Below are 18,797 nucleotides of genomic sequence, written 5' to 3' on the forward strand. Positions count from 1 at the left end.
GATGACAAGCAGTGTAGTAAAAATATAGTTATTTATTTACATAAAAAGAATTAGATGCTTCATGTGCAAGCCTAAATAGTAACCAACGGAGTATTTAAATTCCTTATGAGGGAGCGCTAACACATCTGTATTCCTGTCATGCTATTTGCCAGTGTTACTTTAAAAACATGTGGAAGAGACATGGAATGTAGAAGTAGTAAGGACCAGTCATTCTAATGGTCTTAAGCACCAACTCTGGTGCCCCAGGTGCTATGCTTTTAGAAGAAAAAAAAAAAAGATTACTGCAGTACACTACTTGAGAGTACAATTAACAAAGCTCGTGATTTGTCAAGCAGATGATGGAATTAGTTTTCACTGCAGGTTAATTCCACTAGGAATACTACACTATTCGTTGTGAACAGTACAGAACTCCCTGCAGTAAAATATTTTTTTGTTTTTGTTTTAAAAAAATAATAATGAATTAACCTTGCATTTGGGCAGCCTCCAAGCTAGCAGTGGCTTCCTGCCGTGCTTCTTCCACAGCAGAGGATGCATCTGCAACTGGTGATTCTTTTTGCCCTTCAGCTTCAGTGGATACCATAGATCCTTCATTCTGTTCTGTTGATTCATCAGCAGTTAGTCCTCCAGCTTCTTCTGTAGGTACCTCTGTGGCCTGCTCGCTTGCTTCAGTGACTTCAGCCGTCTCCAGTTCATCACCTTTTAAGGATTTATTTAATACAATAAAGCAAGTGTAAAGTGTATGCATGCAACAGGAAAACAAGTTCACCAATTGCTTTCGCCATCTTATTTAAACTTAAAATGAAAAAATTTTGTTTGTTTTGTGGTTGAAATTTTCCATATAAAAGTCAAGGAACTCAAAGTTATGGTCCCCATATCAGATAATGTTTAAAATATCATTAAGCCATATTCTCAATCATTAGCTTAGCTTTACTACCATGTCACTATAATGAAAAGGAAAATATGGCTTAAAGCAAGTGGTTGACAACAAAGAAAATAATAGAATGAGCGTGCACACACAAACTGAAACCATGCCAGAGGGATGTAAGATTTATGGGTCCAAACTTGTTCTCATTGAAGGACTCAATAGGAAAATGGTTATTGACTTCTTTGGGATTAGGATCAGAGTCCACATTCCAGTTGAACCCAGTGATGAAATTATCTAAACATCGAATACAACACATTAACTTTCGTGCTTAGAAGCTCTTATGCAGTTTAGCACCATTCAGAGTTTCAGTTCAAAAGAAATGGCATTCATAAATAATTAAGGAAAGTAAAGCCCACTCTATGGGACAAACAAAAACAACAAAAAACACTTATTAAAAAACTAGGTGTGTAAAATGGAGAAAAGTTTGTAAACACTAAACCATAGTTGATCATCCAGAGACACTGGAGATGCATGCAGCCACTTACAACTGATCATTTTCTTGTTTGCAAACCTGAGCTCTCTCTGTTTGAGGTTTACCAGCATCTCTGCGTATAAAATTGTTCAGAAGCAGTGAAACCCCATGTTGTCTCATAGAATGAACTAGTTCAGCCTCAAATGGGATTAAAAAAAATAATTCAGATGAATACAGTCCAAGGTAGGAGGGCATGCAAAGGAGAACACACACATGTACATGCACAAAAACCAAACATGCATACACATCACACAAGTTGGCAAAATGAAAAAGTATGCCATGTGTTCGTTGTTAGTTAACCCTCACACCAAATTCATCAGGTGCAGAACAGAACTTGAAAGAGTTGTATAATAGTTACAAGCAGGAAGAGAGAGAAAAAATAAAAAAGCTTAAAGAGACATTGTCTGGCTAAAAAAATAATCCTGTTTTTAAAAATGTTAGTACTTTGGATTAAAAGGGAGGACCATATGCCATTTACTTACTCTTTGCATTTCACTCAGATAGGAGAATGAGAACAGGTGCGGGGGAAGGGGTGAATGAAACTGACCAGTCAGTTTCACTCCCTGGTTCTCATGCACTTGCACAGGGAGGCATTGTTTGGGTTTAAATTCAAACAAATTTTGATTCCATTGGTTAAAAAACAAGACAAAAAAAACCCCTTCACAATAAATAGGATCAAGTTACCTGACTGTGTCCCTTTAAGTGTCCCTCAGTATCTTTCCAACAAACTAAGCTTTATCACACAAAGACCAGAGTAACAGGCAAGCTCAACACTTTATTGGACAGTCAAATAATATACAAGTGCATTCATTCAAAACAGCCAGCTCCTTAACAATCTCAAAGTTGCCTTCTACAGGATATATTCAGTAGCTCAATATGGTTGAGCCTTGCAAATGTAAAGATAGTATTTTTTAAGTCTCACAAGTGTGAAGTTTTACAGTAGAAGGCATAAAGTCATCCCAAGGTAGGCTGCGAGGTATGCAATGGTGAAGGATTATCTCTTTGTTTGTATTTTACATCCTCAGGTTTGGAAAGACAGATTTCCCTTGTATTTTATTCTGGAAAGTGTAAAAGTAGAGTAATGATTAGAAAGGCTGAATCAGCTTTTACAATTAAATGTTAAATTAAGAGAAAATTACCACTAAAAAGCAGATCAGAAACAAGTTTGAAGAGGGGGGCACATTAGAACAAGAAAGGAGGACACATAAGCAAATACATGCACTCAGAGGATAAAAAATGAAGTGTATTCTGTTGCAGCAAACATTCATTTCACAATAAGTTAATTCCCTAAGATTTTCCACCATTGTTTCTATTCATGCTCCTCCCAGAGACTTTAAAACCCACTATTACATTCTGTGTTTGTTAAAGTGTGGTTTATAGACCAATAGGAGTTTAAAAGGTTTGTTATTAGAGCTGGTTGCAATTTCTCAAGTTTTCAAATAACCAAATTAAAAATGAACTTGAAAAAAGCATTTGATATTTTTGACCATTTTGTAGGTTTTTTTGTACAAATTCTTTTTGGGAGGGCTGTGTGCCGTCTGAGAATTGAGTATTTTTGGAAAAAAACATTTAATAGGGAAAATGACATTGGTTACTTTATGGAAAAGAAAAGACAAATGCCTGGGAGAAAGTGAAGGAAATTCTCCCTCTAACCTAACCATCCATTCCCTGGTTGTAAATTCCAGTCCTTCTAGCCACACGGTTGCCCTCTCCATGTTATATTAATAATAGTAAGTAAATATAACTATTATTTGTATCATGCTAAGAGAGTGTACTGGGATGTGTTTACCTCTGTCCACTGTTTTGTACAGTTCCCCAACATCCCAAAAAAAGCAGAAATTTCTCAAATAAGTCACTACCCGTAGCATCACCTAGCTTTAAAGGGTTAGATTTTATGTTCTTCTGAGTGGCAGGTTCACCAGTTCTCTAATTAGTTATTTCCACAACAAGCACTGTGAAAAATAAGTATGACTAACTGCACTCAAAGGAGGTGAGGGTGGCGAAGTTGTGGGCGCTGATTCTGTGGAGGCAGGGAGGGGAAGCCATGTAGCACTGCTCTGTGATGAGACACATGCTAACTACAGGATTAGGACTACACGTAGAAGAAAAAAATAAGAGAGAGCAAAGACATTTGAGAAAATGAAAAATGTTAATCTAGGGGATTCTAAGATAGAAGGGAACAGAAGCCAGTTTAGGGAACATGGGAGAAGAATTTGGGGGGCATGGAGAATGGAAGGGGAGGAACAATTTTAAAAGCTATAGAAAGGGTAGAAATGCGAGAGCTGATTCAACGGTGGATTTGTGTTATAAATTGAAGTTACCGCTATTTGAATGCTGAATTAAAAGTGAAAATCCCAAGGCTGACATTCAGAGTCAGGAGTGTGATTCTGGGAAAGAGATTGGAGAGAGGTTTCAGAATGTAAGTTAATTTATTAATGGGCATGGTCATTAAAGAAGAGGACAGTTGTGAACTGACAAACAATAGAAGAGAAGTATCTGAGCATCCTCCATTGATGGTCACTTTACCGCTTCATCAGATCTTTGTGAAATACATCCAGGAGATGAAAGATATTAGGTATTATATAGTACAGATTTAAAGCTGTGGGAAAGGATCTTGAAGATAGTTACAAAATCAAGGCTTGATCCTATATGGTATAAAGTACTCTGACCCCAATCCAAATACATGCTTAACTTTAAGCATTGAAGTGGGCCCATTCACTTTAGTGGGATCACACTCAAGCTGAAAGTTAAGCACATGCATGCTCTGCTGGATTAGGACCAAAAGCCCCAGCACCTTGTAAAATCAAATCTTCAGAGAAAGAATCCAGTTAACTACCTTATGAAGTTCTACTTGCCACTGCTAGACTGTCTACCCCTCTGTAGAGATATCAGGCTTTTCAGGATAAAATTACTCTAAGACCATCCCAATATTGTCAGGAAAAGGCAACATCTTTTTTGGTCTCATCACAGAAGTATTTTAAATTCTCACACATTTATCAAATAAAGACTTACATTTTGGGAAGAGCCTGCCAATGTTTGTTTGCTTTTTGTATTTAAACTAACAAGTCCTAACACCTAGAGAGGAAATTTAAAAACTTACCATTTCCAGTTGTTTAAGAATAGGAAAGAAATATACATATTTGATCATTTATAAGAGTAGTGTTAAAATCCTTTACTCTTAAACTTTAGAACTAGTGAAGGAAGTAGGATATAACTTTCCCTCGCAAAGTAATAGCAATCCAGTACAATTCAAGAGGGGAATCAACCTTTACAGAAGCAATCAGTTTTAAGAATGCCTCTGTTCTGAAATGGGACTTTCAAGATGGTGCTTTCTTACTCCAGAAATCTGCTCTCTGTATGTATTCAGTTGTATTCAGCAAACTTTAGCCACAAAAATCACATATACCAGCTAAGTGCCATCTCTCTATTTGTGAGCTGAGCCCATTTGGCAATTCAAGCAATATATATATATATATATATATATATATATATATATATATATATATATATATATATGGATCCCTACAATACCATTTTACAGTTATTTTTCATAATGGAACTGCATTTAAAACCTCGGGTCATTTTTAGCCTAATTTCCCTCCCCACCATCTTTTTTTTTTTTAATTTTAGTAGTATTAGGTTGCAATATACATTGTGCGAACCCGGGCATGTACAAATAGGCCAATATCTGAAACAGCACATATAAATATGGGCAAAGTACACACCAGGGGAAAAACATAGTCTAATATAGATGGAAAACTAACTGATTAATGAAAAAAGACTATAAACTTCTGTACAATAATAATGTTAAAGAACAAGAAGAATGATGTCTCTGCTCAAGCTAACAGACCTCTGTAATCCTCTAGTTCACTTAAATTGGCTGTAAATTTAAATTATGTCAGTTAGTTTAATGTTAAGATTAAGCCAATGCTTGGGAGGCGAGAAGGCAGGAGGAAGAAATGGGTTTTATACACAGTATTTTGAAAACTTAAACAAATTTCCCTCCCCCCAGCCTGCTGAGATCGGACTGTACAATTGTGTTCACTAATGTATGGCCTGGAGCCAAACTGTTGACCAGGACAAGGACATAATTTTGCTTCACAAACAAACAAAAGGACAGAACTGGTTTTGACAGCATTATTCATTTAGTCGACTTTAATTAAGCTTTCAGTCATCAAGTTCTATCACCCTGTCTGCTATTACTGGTTCCTCTGTTAACCATTTCCTTTCAAATGGATTTTTTCTAATGGGGTACCTACCAGATTCACTGTCTTCTCATTAAGTTTTTTTTCTCTGCAGTTTAAACAGCAGCAGAATGATTTAAACTGATAAAGTAAGTAAAAAGCTACGGACTGTGGAGGAGACAGAGTATGGTAGAGGTCTGACTGTCTAGTCTAGAAATAAGCTCCATTTCTTGCAGAATTCTTGTGTGCTGAAAGAAACATGGTAAAAACTAAAACAAAACAAAAACACCACAACTTACACTGGGGTGGCCAGGGTTTTGGTTTCCACTCAGCTGTATTACTCTGCTGAATAGCATGGATACGTTCATTGTACCTCTTTTTGTCTGACTTGATTGTTCTGTAGGCCTGAAAATAAAATTACATACCTGCACTTATTTCCACAGCTCTACTACTAAGTTAAAAAAAAATATATCATACTTTAACCAAGTGTTCTTCCCTATATTGAAAGGCCACCTTAGATTATTTTTTTAAAAAAGTAAATCTGCTTTAAATAGTTAATCATACAAATTTTAGTTTTAAATTTTGCATTTCTCTCCCCTTGCAAAGTGGAAACAAACTAGTCAGTCTCACGTTCACACAATACTGCATCGCTTAGGAATTGGAGGTGACTATTTAAAAACAAGGAAATATTTCTGTTAATCTTTATGCTTTATAAAAACGCTAAATGTGGGGGTCAAAATTGACTCAGTCTTCATTTAATAAAAAATACTTGTCAATCAGCAGTAGAAATCATTACAAACCACTTGAAGTAGAAAATTAAGCCTAATGAAAATAATAAAATGAGTATATTTTTGAATACTCATTGAGTGATAGATTCCATTCACCCACCAGAAGCTGTTATATTTGGAGGCAGCAATTAATGGCTGAAGAAACTGAGAAATGAAGGATTTAGCGAGATGAAGTGGAAGAAAAAAAGCGTGAAAGACTGAGGGGGCGGGAGGAAACTGACTTCGCAAAAGGGGGAATAAAAAAAATGCATCACTCCATCATGAAAATACTACACATTCACAGAACTGAAGTATTTAGAAGACTGTTATAGTCTGACATCGGTGCTTCAAAAAAAATGTGTCCTCAGGGAGCAATCTATTCAAAGGAGAATGGGTCTTGAACTGGGCCCAAACATGGTTCGTTCAGACATGCCTGTAATCTTTATACCTGTTTTCTTATTAGCCAAGAACACAGAAAGAGGAAAAAGCTTGCTCTCTCTGTTTCTGTACACCTCTTTTACATTATCTCACTGCCGATGTAGAACAGCATCATTTGGTATGAAATTCCCACTTCAAGAATCTCCAAAAGAGAAATTCAGCTTTACTTTGGGACAAGAGATTTCCCTCCCTTCCCCCCGCCAACTTGAAATTTAATTATCCAGAACCCATCATCTCATTTCCCTGGTATGGAAAGAGAAGAGGTGCTTGATTCACCAAGGAGCTCTGTTTTCATATTTTAAGTCCATGTTTGATTACGTGATCATGCTACATCTCCCCGTCTTTCATATACTCTTAAAACACAAGGCACTTACATAATATCCACCAGCAGTGCACGCCACACCAGCAAACAGATAGTAAATCAGGTTCTCTCCAGAAGAGCCAGGGACGCTGCCAGATGACATCTGGCGAAGAGGTGCTGTATAAAACATTAGATATTTTCTGTTATTTTATTAGCACTTTATTTTAATCTGAGATGCAGAGTGATGAATCTGTAGAAAGTTGAAACAAAGTCAGCTGGCAAAAACAAAGAAAATTAAGCAAGTACTTTAACTAAATGTAGCTTCACACTTGCTAAGAGGAGTATCTCACTATGAGAACATTACATGTGTGGTCCATGATGTGCACTGGCTGTCTATTAATTTAAGCTATGAAGCCCTAAATGGAACACACTTATGTGTGAGAATGACTGTCCCTTTGTGACTCTGCCATAGTTGTAATCAACAGAGGCACTGGGCCCTGTCACTTTAAAGAGGAAGGATTACTGGCTGTGCATTCTCTGGGAGGAGTCCTTGGCTTTAGATTTACATATTCCTGGTCCCGATAGCTCAAACTTGGAGGTCACTCCAAGAGTCCTAGTCTGGGACATCCCGCAAGGCCTTGTCTCTCAGGCATTTGGGAAGGGTTAAGAAAGGGTGGGGTATTACACCATGTTATCAGTAGTGGTTGAAATTTATTTTGTTATAGGGAACAGTAGCGTTGTTAGCTGGGTTTGTTTTTGTCTGTTCTGGTGGTTTGATGCTCACCCAGATGTAGATCCAACAGGCACCGCCAAGGAATTCTATTGCACATCAGTTTAAATGTCAAATAGAGCTTAGAAAAAACCATACATACTACTGTGACCTAATGAAGATTTTAACTGCACTCTGTAACTGCACCCCAAATTAATAATATATATTAAGTGTTATGTTCTTTAAAGATCTTTCAATAAATATAAAGCTGTTCTGTCGTCAGAGTTGTAACTAGGGTATTTAGGGAGGCAAAATGGACTCAAGCCTCAAAATGGACTCAAGCAATATAATCATACATTCACAGGGTCTATTGCAATTCAAAATCTATGTATATTGTCCAGTCATTTCTGCAGCTGTATACACACCAGTGTCTGGAAGAAGAATCAATAGCCTCATTCTGTAATAAACTATTACCATCATGTACCAGATTATGTCTAGCAGCATTTGTCTCATCACATGCTATGCTGACTGTTCTCTTGGTGCAGGAATCTGATGCATAAATATTGATGAAGCTCTGTTGCAAGCGGTTGCTGCAGTGTTCTGTGGGTAGGGATTCTCAGCGTGGCTTGTGTGTTATTTGTATGAAAGTATACAGTTAGGATGAAAATATTCAGTATCGTTGAGAGGCATTGCTACGGGTTATACACCTCCGGAAGTGTCAAAAAGTATCACTGCTATGTACCAGACTGAATTGTATTGTCATATTCAGAGAGAAAAGCTGAAGTTTGGACACTACTCAGAGCCTCTTCTTGACTATTTTCATTCAAATTACAACAAAACAAACAAAAACCATTCTAATCTAAATATATAAATGCATTTTCTTTTGAGTGAAGAGGAGGAATACACATTTGAACCACTGACTCAGAAGATCAAGCAGCGAAGTGCACTATAGGAAAAAAGTCAAGAATAAACTGAGTTTTGTTTTGTTTTTTATGAAGACTTGGTCATCTTCAATAGACCAGTTGTTTTTAAACACAGCAGTTACTCTACACAAAATATTTGTCATTACTAGAGAAGACTAGGGGAATGTATTTTTCAAAGCAAACTTTTGCTATCACCTTTGGCTACTTGAATCTTAAATTTCTATCCTTATCACTTATTCTCCTTCCCTAAGCAAGCACCAAGGTGTCATCACTGAGTTGCTAATCATTACCTTTAAAAAATTAAAACAAGTTTTGTTCTTCCAAGATAACTTTACATGGACTTTAGAGACATATGGGGGAAAGAGAAGGTTATAAGGCCAAAATATAACCTAACATAGCAAGTGCATACACTCAGATAAACACACAGCTTATTGCAATGCATCTAAATTTTCAGGAACAACAAATGAAATGGATCAACGCTGGCTGGAGGCAGCAGGTTTTGATGCTGAACCACATGAAAATTCTGTTCTTGCTCGTTATTCCAACCCAGCCACATTCAGAGTTCCAAATTATTCACAAAATCGTTGGACCTTGTTTGCAATCTCCTGTATTTGTGTCAGCTGGTTACACTGAGGATCCCTGTAGGGCGCAGACTGAGGACGTCTGGCTTCAATTGCACAACACCCTCACAATGCTCAGTTGGCATATTTATAGACTCGTGTCCCCCCTTTTCTTCTTCAGCAAAAAATAGCCCAACCCACCCTACCCTCAGTGTTTAGCACGACATAGAAATTAAAATCAGCGCAGAAGGATCCGGTAGCTCAAGACTGAACGACACCTCTCGGTCAGGCAAATAGCAACGGTACAGGGAGAGGCGGGCGACACCTAGATATGTCAAAGGAGCAGCTTCCAGGCCTGGAGCCGGTTGTTTCGTTCCTACCTCTGCCTGGCATTCCTCCTCTGCAGGACCTGGCAGGAGGATGGCGGGGCTGAGCTGTAACTTACCCCCGGCTGGGCTCCATTCCCCACCTGTGACCTTCACTTCTCCTCTCCCCGGGCATTTCACCAACAGGCACGCGCGGGGCGCCCTTCACCAGCACGATTTCACCTCCTCGCCCAGCCGGGGGCTGCAGATGACCGAACGGAGCCGTGACTATGAATCGCTGTTGTCTGACCGCTACCCCAACCTGCCCCGCAGCTCAGCCCGTCCGCGCCCCGTCCCCATGCGCTCGGCTCCCCGGCGCTCTTACCATGCTTCCTGAGAAGGGTGGCCGTGGAGGACACGCTGGCCAAGCGAGCGGCTAGCGCCTGCCAGGCAGCCCTGCAGACGTACATGGTGGCTGCGCTGCGGCGGCTGCACGGAGCGACTGGGCAGAGCGAAGCTGCGGGATTGAGCCAGGGAAGGAGGCAGCGGTTCCGCATGAGTGGGAGGGAGCAGGTGGGAGGGGAGAGAGCAGACCCGGCCCACTCTCCTCCTCCCGGGGCAGGGCCTCACCTCTCCAACCAGGGCCCAGCATCCCTTCCTTCTGACCGGCACCTCGGCTCCTTTCCTCCTCTCCGCTGTCCGTGAAATGACCCCACGACGGCTGAGTCACGAGCCACGCACGGACCGTGCGGACCTACCAGTCCTTGGGGGATCGGGAGCTCTCCCATTGGGAGTCATTTATATAACTAAAGGGCTAGGGTGATTAGAGGAGAGGTTTTTTAAAAAGTTGTAATCTGAATAATGCGCGCACACACACACAAATCCTCCAGCACACAAGGGATCTCTCATGTCTGTGATGTAGGATTTTGCTAGTCAGGTCTAACCGATTTAAAAGCCAGGAATGCAAGATTCTTGAAGACCATAGGTTTACTTATTGTGAAGAAGGGTTGGGTGGTCTTTCCAGTTTCCTATCTTACTTTATTTTAATCCTCTGCTGCAATTTGTTGCAGTCAGTGCTAGAGAAACAAAATATAGTTTGAAATTTTCCCACCCTATGATTGCTATTTATGCCACAGTAGGTTGAGTAGTACTATGTTCCATCAGCTAAATCAAAGGTAATCTATTTTTTGTCAAGGTCCAGACTCAGAAAAATTAAAAGATTTCATGGTCTATTCAAAAGCATCTGTCCATCCAGATTTGGCCCCCAATCTTCTTCTTAACCACCCTTCAGCTAAATATTGTCACAGCAGAACTTCAAGCTGGGCCCCATACTGCCAATTCTCAACCCTCGTGGTCAAACTTAATTATTGTCACCCTTTGAGAACTCCACACCTTCTGGAGAAGTCAAATATCTGAAAAAAATTCTATAACTTTAGCATAGGGACCAATGCTGCTTCATGAACACTGACCTGTAGTTAAAAGGAATAGAACATGATCTAGATCTATGGCTCCCAAACGCACAGAAGATTAATCTCTATTAGGCCAGGTTTCTGTGAATGCAGAAAGACATGTGATGATCAGTTTTAGGGGTTGATGCAGCAGCCCTTGCGAATGGCCCAAATAGGAAGGTTCCTTGAAGATTTTTCACTGGAGAACCATCTTTCCCCAGTGTCCCTCATTTTGAGTGATAGCACTCATTTTAGTCCCAATTTCCTATATTTCACACAGATTTGGTGTCCTCTTTATTTGTAGAAAATTTACATTAAAATAAAGGTTATTTTAGTAAAGAAAAAAATCCCACAGCATTTTAAATTTCATGCATAAATATTATATTGCAAGTCTTTGTCACATAGTGTCCCAAGTTTGGGTCTTGGGAGGTTCAGAGGTATGTTAGGAACAAGGTAACAACTGCTGATTTCTATACCTGTATCTGATTGAAAGAAACAGGGCACAGAAGAAAGAGATTATCTGGATAATCACAAAGGAGTTGCTGGAATTTTCAGTAGGGTTGAGTAGTCTTCATTTAAGGCAATAGAGCTTGTCACACAAATAAGGTCCTTAACTATGACCTGAAAAGGAAACAAAATAGCTCTGTACCCTTTGTTGCTCTGTGATTAATCAAGCAAACTTAAAGCCCTTTCCATACACCCAAAAAGATTTGTTCCACTTACAGAAATTCAGGTTTTGTCTGACCTTAATTTCATAAAAGGGTTGGTGGCTGACTGCAAAAATAGTAGGTTTATGACAACACAGGTTTAAAGGAAATAAGAACTGGATTAGTTGAAACAGGAAATTATTTTAATTCAGTCTGATTAACTTCTTAATGTTAGCATCTATTTAACTCAAACAGCTAAAATCACAGCTTTCTCTGAGACTTGGCATCCTTGCTCCTTCAAGGGCTTCCACTGCAATTCTTTTAAGACTGGACTAGATTAGACGTATGCACTGGTGTAACCAGATAGATTTAAAATCTATCTAGTTACATTAATTCAAACCCTTAATAATGTTGATGCACTTAACCAGTTTAAATCATGCTTAAAGAGATTCACTGATTTCAAATGGTTACATGCATCTACAGGCAGCATGATCCACTGGATTAGGTGCTGGACTAGGACCCTGGAGCTGGGTTCTATTCCCTACTCTGCCTCTGGCCTACTAGGTGATCCTGGGCAAATTACTTCACCTCTCAGCCCCAGTTTCCCCATCTGAAAAATGCGGATAATGATACTGTGTAAAGCAAAAGGTCTAGGTATTATACTAACCATTTGCACCCCAGTCTAATAGATAAATTAAAAATTGATGTAGTTACCCTACTGTAATTTTTCAAAGAAAGACAATGCCTTAGTCATCAAGGGAGAGAAGACTTAATACAGTAAAGAAAAATCAAGTAGAAACCATAACCCCATTCCTTTTTCTCTTTTAAATGAAAAAACCATTTCACACTTTCTCTACATCAAAATAAGTTTTTTAAAATAAAAAAACCTCACAAACCCATTTTTACCCTCAGCAGCCTTTAAATAGGAGGAAACTATTCTCTTACATAAATAGAGGTCTTGAAATGTTTTATCATTTAATGCAAGAACATGTTAACAATTACAGACCACCAAATATCCGTTTAAGACTTCTGAGTCACCATCCTATCTCAGAGAACATGTGATATCTTTAGGGGTAGACTGGTATGCAGAGGTGAAAGTAAGCCGGTACAGTGTACCGGCAAGAGCCAGTGCGCCATACGGGGGCAGTCCGGCTTCCCCAGGGGGCAATTTAAAGGATCTGGGACTCCACATGCTGCCCCCGCCCCAAACGCCTCCCCTGCAGCTCCCATTGGCTGAGAACTGCAGCCAATGAGAGCGGCAGGGGCGGTGCCTGCGGACAGGGCAGCCTGCAGAACTGCTTGGCCACACCTCTGTGTGGGAGCTGGAGAAGGGACATGCTGCTGCTTCTGGGAGCCGCTTGAGGTAATCACTGTTCAGAGCCTACACCCCTGAGCCACCCCCCCACACCCTAATCCCAGCCCTGATCCCCCTCCCGCCTCCAAACCCCTTGGTCCCAGCCTGGAGCACCCTCCTGCACCCCAAACTCCTCATCTCCAGCCCCACCCCAGAGCCCACACTCCCAACCGGAGCCTGCACCCCTTCCCGCACCCCACTCCTCCGCCCCAGCCTGGAGCTTCCTCCTGCATCCTAAACTCATTTCTGGCCCCACCCCGGAGTCCACACCCACAACCTCCCACACCCCAGCCCCAATTCTGACCCACCTCCCACACCCCAGCCCCAATACTGTAGCATTCATGGCCCGCCATACAATTTCTATTCCCAGATGCAGCCCTCGGGCCAAAACGTTTGCCCACCCCTGTGCTATATACACTCATGAAGGGGAAAAACATGGAAGTATGTTTCTCTTTGCACTATTAAACTTTTAATTTAAGAGCTTGATTTAGTGTGTGTTTCAAATTTTATGATTCAAGATAAATATTATTTATAATCAGTCTCCAAAAAATTAGTGTAAAAAAAATCATCAACTCCCTTTCCTCCCATACAGAATTGTTGAAGGCTAATTCTGCTTTCATGATTCTCAATGGAGCACTTCTAAAACAGGGGATGTAGGGCAGATCAGACTAACTTCAAAGTTAAGACTAACCCTTCATTCCATATTGCATGACCTTCAAAAGAGACACTACATAGCATTTCTGTAATTTACATAGCATTTCTCAAAAAGCCCTAGAAAGCAAAAGCTCCAAACATCCACCACACCAAATCCAAAGGCTGACTATACCTCTGGTTTTTCTCTCCTAGCTGAATGAAGGTCTACATCTTTGCTATGGGACAATGAACCCAGTGTGCATCTTGCAGAGCAGACAAGATTGGAGAAGCACACTAGTACTCTAAGAATGACTTCAAGCTTGTATGCAGATGTGTAAATGTGAGTTGCAGTAGCTCCTGAAGCAACTCTTCCAAGGCCAACTGGAATTTCAAACAAGACTTATAAGAAGAAATTATTTTCAATGTACAATATTCACAAGGTTAAAAACCCTGAAATGCACATTTTAGCATTTATATACAGATTGCAACTTTGTTAGTGCTCTTCTTTCATGAAGCATGATTCACTTTTTCTAAGTGAATCCCCAACACTTATGAAAGTCATATGGTTTATTTTCTGTACTTTTAAAGGTTAGTGACTGAAATGATTTAGTTAATGACTTCAGCAATTTGCTACATATAAAAATTCAGAGAGAGTGCTATTTGAACTCCACCTTTCAGAATAACTGAGGTAATCTCAAAAGCACAATGATTTCTTAAAAATTAAAAATCATTAACTCTGAAACAGTAACACTGATTTTATGCAAAGGTGAAATATCAGTTGAACACACTTTCTGCTAGTCTTCAGAATAAAACACATACAGCAAGAAAAGAGATTCAACCACTTTCTTCCATATTAATTGCTGTTTATTTCACAGTGCTCTGTACAAAACATTCAGAACAGATAAATATCCAGATATATTCTGATACCCTGTTCATCATTTCCTTGTGGATTACAATTATCACTCAATCACTTCTTAGAGCATATTGTCAACCTAGGAAAAAAAACATACTTGTAAGGTTGACATGAAAAATTAAATACGTTCAGTAAGTGTGATGAAATGTTTTCTCTATGTTCATTCCATTTTTAGCTGCATAGTAGAGGCATTTATAGAAAATTGAAAGAGTGACCATCAACTGTGGGGTTTCCCAACAAAAAATGTTCTTTTAAAGCTGCATATTAACTGCTCTGAACCCATAGCTGTCAGTTAATTATGTGTTTTGTAACAGTAAAGTAAATAAATTACATTTAAACACAGATTATGAGTGAAATATTCTGATCAGCATTATGAGGGCTATTACCTTTATATTTAAAAAAAATCAAATGGCCCAATTCATATGCATTGATTTAGAGTTTTGGTATCCTCTATGTACCAAGCTATATAAAATACAAGGCACAGGAAAATTCTCTGATATGTGAAATTAAGAAAATATTGATTTCTATTGTGGGCCTGATCCTACAATAAGCTGAACAGCTCCTTCGGACACCTTATTATCAAAACATATATATTATGGTACTGGCCATAGGGCTCAATAAGGACTGAGGCCCCCTTGTCCTGACCATCATACAAACGCTCAGACACATACATGCACAAAGAGAATTCAGGACTTGGTGGGCTTACAATCTAAAAGCCAAACACAGATGAATTGGCACAGGTATCTTAGTTATTATTTGTGTTGGACTTTTTTTCTTTTTTAAAATTCTTAATGAGGGGTTGAGTTAGGGAATGGGGGATAGTGAGTAACGGGTAGGAAACAAGGAAAGAAGAGGAACAGACAACTCTCATTGTTTAATTGGCAAGACAGGCCAGTAAGCACCTTGCAGGAGGTAGGCTTGTCTAAAAAGAGATATATCAGTCTATGTATTACCAGTCTGTATTTGTATACTTACTATGAACATCCTGTACATGCATCATGTTTCTCTCTCTCTTCTCTTCTCCTTTCATATTCCATTACATCTTCATTATGTTGCTTGAAGAGCTAGAAGGTGACAATATGATTAAAAAAGCCATATGGGGAAGCAGCAAGCTGGAACCAGCATTATTGTAAAAATAAATAAAAGTAAGTTTTGGAAGAGATAAAATCTCCTGATTCAGGATGTAAGTCGGTGTTTGACAATCGAAAGATAGGAGGAGACTCCCTGGGATGAAAGATTATCCCACTACTACCCACAGGGAGGTTTCTTACACCTTCCACAGCATCATCTTGTGCTGATCACTGATAGACAAGACACCGGATACTGGACAAATTGGGAACAGTGAAACATTTCTCTGACTGCTGCTTATTCTGCACAACATGTTCATTTTACCGTTACTACATTCTCCCTCCACCTACTATGTCTTGCCACTATCCTGGACTATGATGCCTCTCAGGAAAGAAATTTTATTTAAGAATTTGCGCAGTGCCTTGCACAATGCTGCCCTGATAGTAGACAGGACAAAGCTTTAAAGTAGCAAAAATAGGAGTGTCTGATCCAGTCATAAAATTATGATTTTCCTAATATATTTAAAAGAAAAATAAGGTTTTATTACAGCCCCTCCCTAAAGCATGTCTAGTTTCTCTTGGAGCAGAAAAGAAAATGCTGTTAAACACATCTACACAAATATATACATGCCCACCCGTTGTCTGGGAGAGAAGTTGGTAGATCTGTAGAAAATCAAATCTTCAGTGTATGGTTGTTTGGAAAGTTGTAGCAAAGAGGAATAGCTTCATGAATTTCTAGTTTATAAAGGAATATTACAAACTACCTGGGGCTTCAGAGAGACATATCTGATCTACGTGTATTTCTTAAACCTTGACGTTTCCTTTGGTTATCTTATCCATTACAGCAAATGAATCGGTATTCATATACAACCTTCTCTTAACAAAAAGAAAAGGAGTACTTGTGGCACCCTAGAGACTACAAGTACTCCTTTTCTGTTTGCGAATACAGACTAACACAGCTGCTACTCTGAAACCTTCTCTTAACAGTAGCCCCTGTCTTAAGATTTCTCTAGTGACTAGTTAAGTATAGTGTAACAATGTGAGAATACTTACTAGGACCCACAGAGCTGCAGCAGTGCCAAAAGTCAGTCCAACCTTTCCCCAGTTTGGTTTAGTATGGTCAGGATTTCTTGCAATGAATGCAGAACGAGTCAATGCTAAAATACAGGAATTTCATACACACACGTTAGTTTCTGTCAAGTCTATTAGATTATCAAACCAATTCATGACAGTCTTGTCTGATCTGTATTATAAAAGATTCTCTGAAAAACTATATTACCAGTGTAAATGGTTTTCCAGCCCTCTCATTTCACCCATTTCTGCAAAGATCATTCATTGAGCACAGGGATTCATCAAGGGAAGGATGAGCAGCAACAACGATAACACAATTCCAACTAAATTACCTATTTCCATCCCTCTGGGAATATAGGATTGTACCTGACTATATTTTACTCAATCAGTTGTCTCACTTTAGAAGTCCTAAGCAACGGGTCTTCCACCACTTCCCTACATATATCATCACACTGTGTATTAGATCTAATCATCACAAGGAGGAGAAAGGGAAAAAGTCTTTATTATGGTGAAGATTATTTAATCAGGACTTCAAGAGTCAAAAAGTAAAAATGCAACCAAGAGTGAGAAGATGTGCATTTTCAGGGGGAAGGAATTTAAGATACTCAGGGAGAGGTTAACCAATTATTTTTGATGATAAAAGTAATAAAACCTGGCTAAGCTAAAGGGTGATAACAAAGAAAACCTTCCTAGAAACAAATGTGTGTGTGAAATAAAAACAGCTCCATGTAATACAGGCAATAATATTGTGCATTTCTATATAAGTGCCTTGTTGCTATTAGGGTGACCAGATAGCAAGTGTGAAAAATTGGGACAGGCGTGGGGAGTAATAGGCACCCATATAAGACAAAGCGTCAAATATTGGGACTGTCCCTATAAAATCAGGACATCTGGTCACCCTAGTTGCTCTGGTGATTGGTGCTCAAAGTAATAAAGACAATAAATAAGTTATAACTTCTTTCATCCAGTTTTCTCAAAGCACCTTAAGTGTTTCAATATAAAGGGGGATTAGGATAGGGATTTCACTATTATAAATGTTATATGCAAAAATTAAAAATATTTTTAAAACTTAATCCTAATATTATGAGATAGGCCGTATTGTTAACCTGAGCCAGCTCACAGATGGCAGTAAGAGGTTGAGGGCAAAAGCAGGTTAAGATTTGCCTCTGTCTGTTCTAAGGTATGTGTGAGAATATAGAGGAAGGACAGTCTGGCAGGGAGTTGGTACAGAACTTCTCTGGGATTTACAGGCACCAGAGGAGAGGGGTCAGGAAAGGTCGTTTGTTTGTGTGTGTCCGCAGCTGGCCCCAGCCAGCCCCATTTAACAGATGGGCTCATGGGCATTGAAACGACACACACAGAATAAATATAACGGGCAAATCCCGTCAATGCGCACCCTCTCCAAACCTCTTCCAAAGAGGGGACCCCCAGTCTGATCACCTACCTTCGGAGGCAAGAAAGGGCTAAATCCAAGATAAACCCTATGTCGCGGGCAGGCACCTACCGTGCAAACCCCCTCCATCGCGGCCGCCCTCCGCTGAGCCGACACAGGACACAAGGCACCAAATGGGGGGACTCTCCCCACACCGATCCTGCCAGCCGCATCCCGCCTCCGCCAGGGACAGGGGCGCGCGTTGGCCCAGCGAGAGGCTGAAGGTCACTCCCAGCCCCAAGCCGGGGGGCCGCCAGCCCTCCCCGCGGAGACAGCGGCCGGGCAGGGGCCCGCCGCTCCTCTCCCCTCCCCTCCCCGCGGCTGCGGTCCGGTCTCCCCAGCCGCCATACCCGCCAGGGCGGGGCCCGCGCGCACTCACTGTGGCTCAGGCTCCCGGATCTCAGCAACAGCCGCTTCACCAGCCCCAGCGGCGGCGCCATCTTCCCGGCCCAGCTTCGCCCGCGCCGCCGCAGCCCGGCCTGAGCCGCCCAGAGGCGGGGCTGGGGCGCTTAGGGCTCCCCCTGCTGCGGAGAGGCCCTAGCACAGCGCCCGGAAACGGGAGAGCTGTGGCGGCCCGCCCAGGCCGTCTCCTCTCGCAGGGACCCTCACTCCTCTCCTTGCCGGGCTGCTGAGGCAACAGCCTGGCAC

At 40.5% G+C, this 18,797-nt stretch overlaps 2 protein-coding genes and 1 long non-coding RNA gene across 6 annotated transcripts in view; 1 reads left to right on the plus strand and 2 right to left on the minus strand.

Annotated features, from left to right (window-relative positions):
* MGARP (mitochondria localized glutamic acid rich protein) overlaps nt 1-10,282 on the minus strand; it is a 43,726-nt gene extending 33,444 nt beyond the window's left edge. Inside the window, exons 1-4 of one of the 3 annotated variants that reach the window (XM_073341157.1) lie at nt 9,970-10,282; nt 7,161-7,264; nt 5,881-5,986; nt 466-696 (exon numbers count right to left, since the gene is read on the minus strand). In XM_073341157.1, coding sequence (XP_073197258.1) covers nt 466-696; nt 5,881-5,986; nt 7,161-7,264; nt 9,970-10,141 — 613 coding nt within the window. In that variant the 5' untranslated portion in view covers nt 10,142-10,282. The remainder of the gene's footprint in view (nt 1-465; nt 697-5,880; nt 5,987-7,160; nt 7,265-9,969) is intronic. The other 2 variants (XM_073341156.1, XM_073341158.1) reach the window with 2 other exon arrangements.
* LOC140910397 (uncharacterized) overlaps nt 1-14,951 on the plus strand; it is a 59,786-nt gene extending 44,835 nt beyond the window's left edge. Inside the window, exon 4 of the long non-coding RNA XR_012158568.1 lies at nt 13,880-14,951. This is a non-coding gene — a long non-coding RNA (uncharacterized lncRNA). The remainder of the gene's footprint in view (nt 1-13,879) is intronic.
* On the minus strand, nt 14,509-18,797 carry NDUFC1 (NADH:ubiquinone oxidoreductase subunit C1). 2 transcript variants are annotated; one of them, XM_073341159.1, is made up of 4 exons: nt 18,529-18,791; nt 16,700-16,803; nt 15,555-15,643; nt 14,509-14,658 (listed from the first exon to the last, which is right to left on the minus strand). In XM_073341159.1, coding segments are annotated over exons 1-4 (255 nt in total). In that variant the 5' UTR covers nt 18,590-18,791; the 3' UTR covers nt 14,509-14,657. The 2 variants fall into 2 exon arrangements, with proteins under 2 accessions (XP_073197260.1, XP_073197261.1); XM_073341160.1 differs by lacking the exon at nt 14,509-14,658 and having other exon boundaries at nt 15,554-15,643; nt 18,529-18,797.

Source organism: Lepidochelys kempii, chromosome 4 (genome assembly GCF_965140265.1).
Source record: "Lepidochelys kempii isolate rLepKem1 chromosome 4, rLepKem1.hap2, whole genome shotgun sequence".
Classification (NCBI taxonomy): Eukaryota; Metazoa; Chordata; order Testudines; family Cheloniidae; genus Lepidochelys; species Lepidochelys kempii.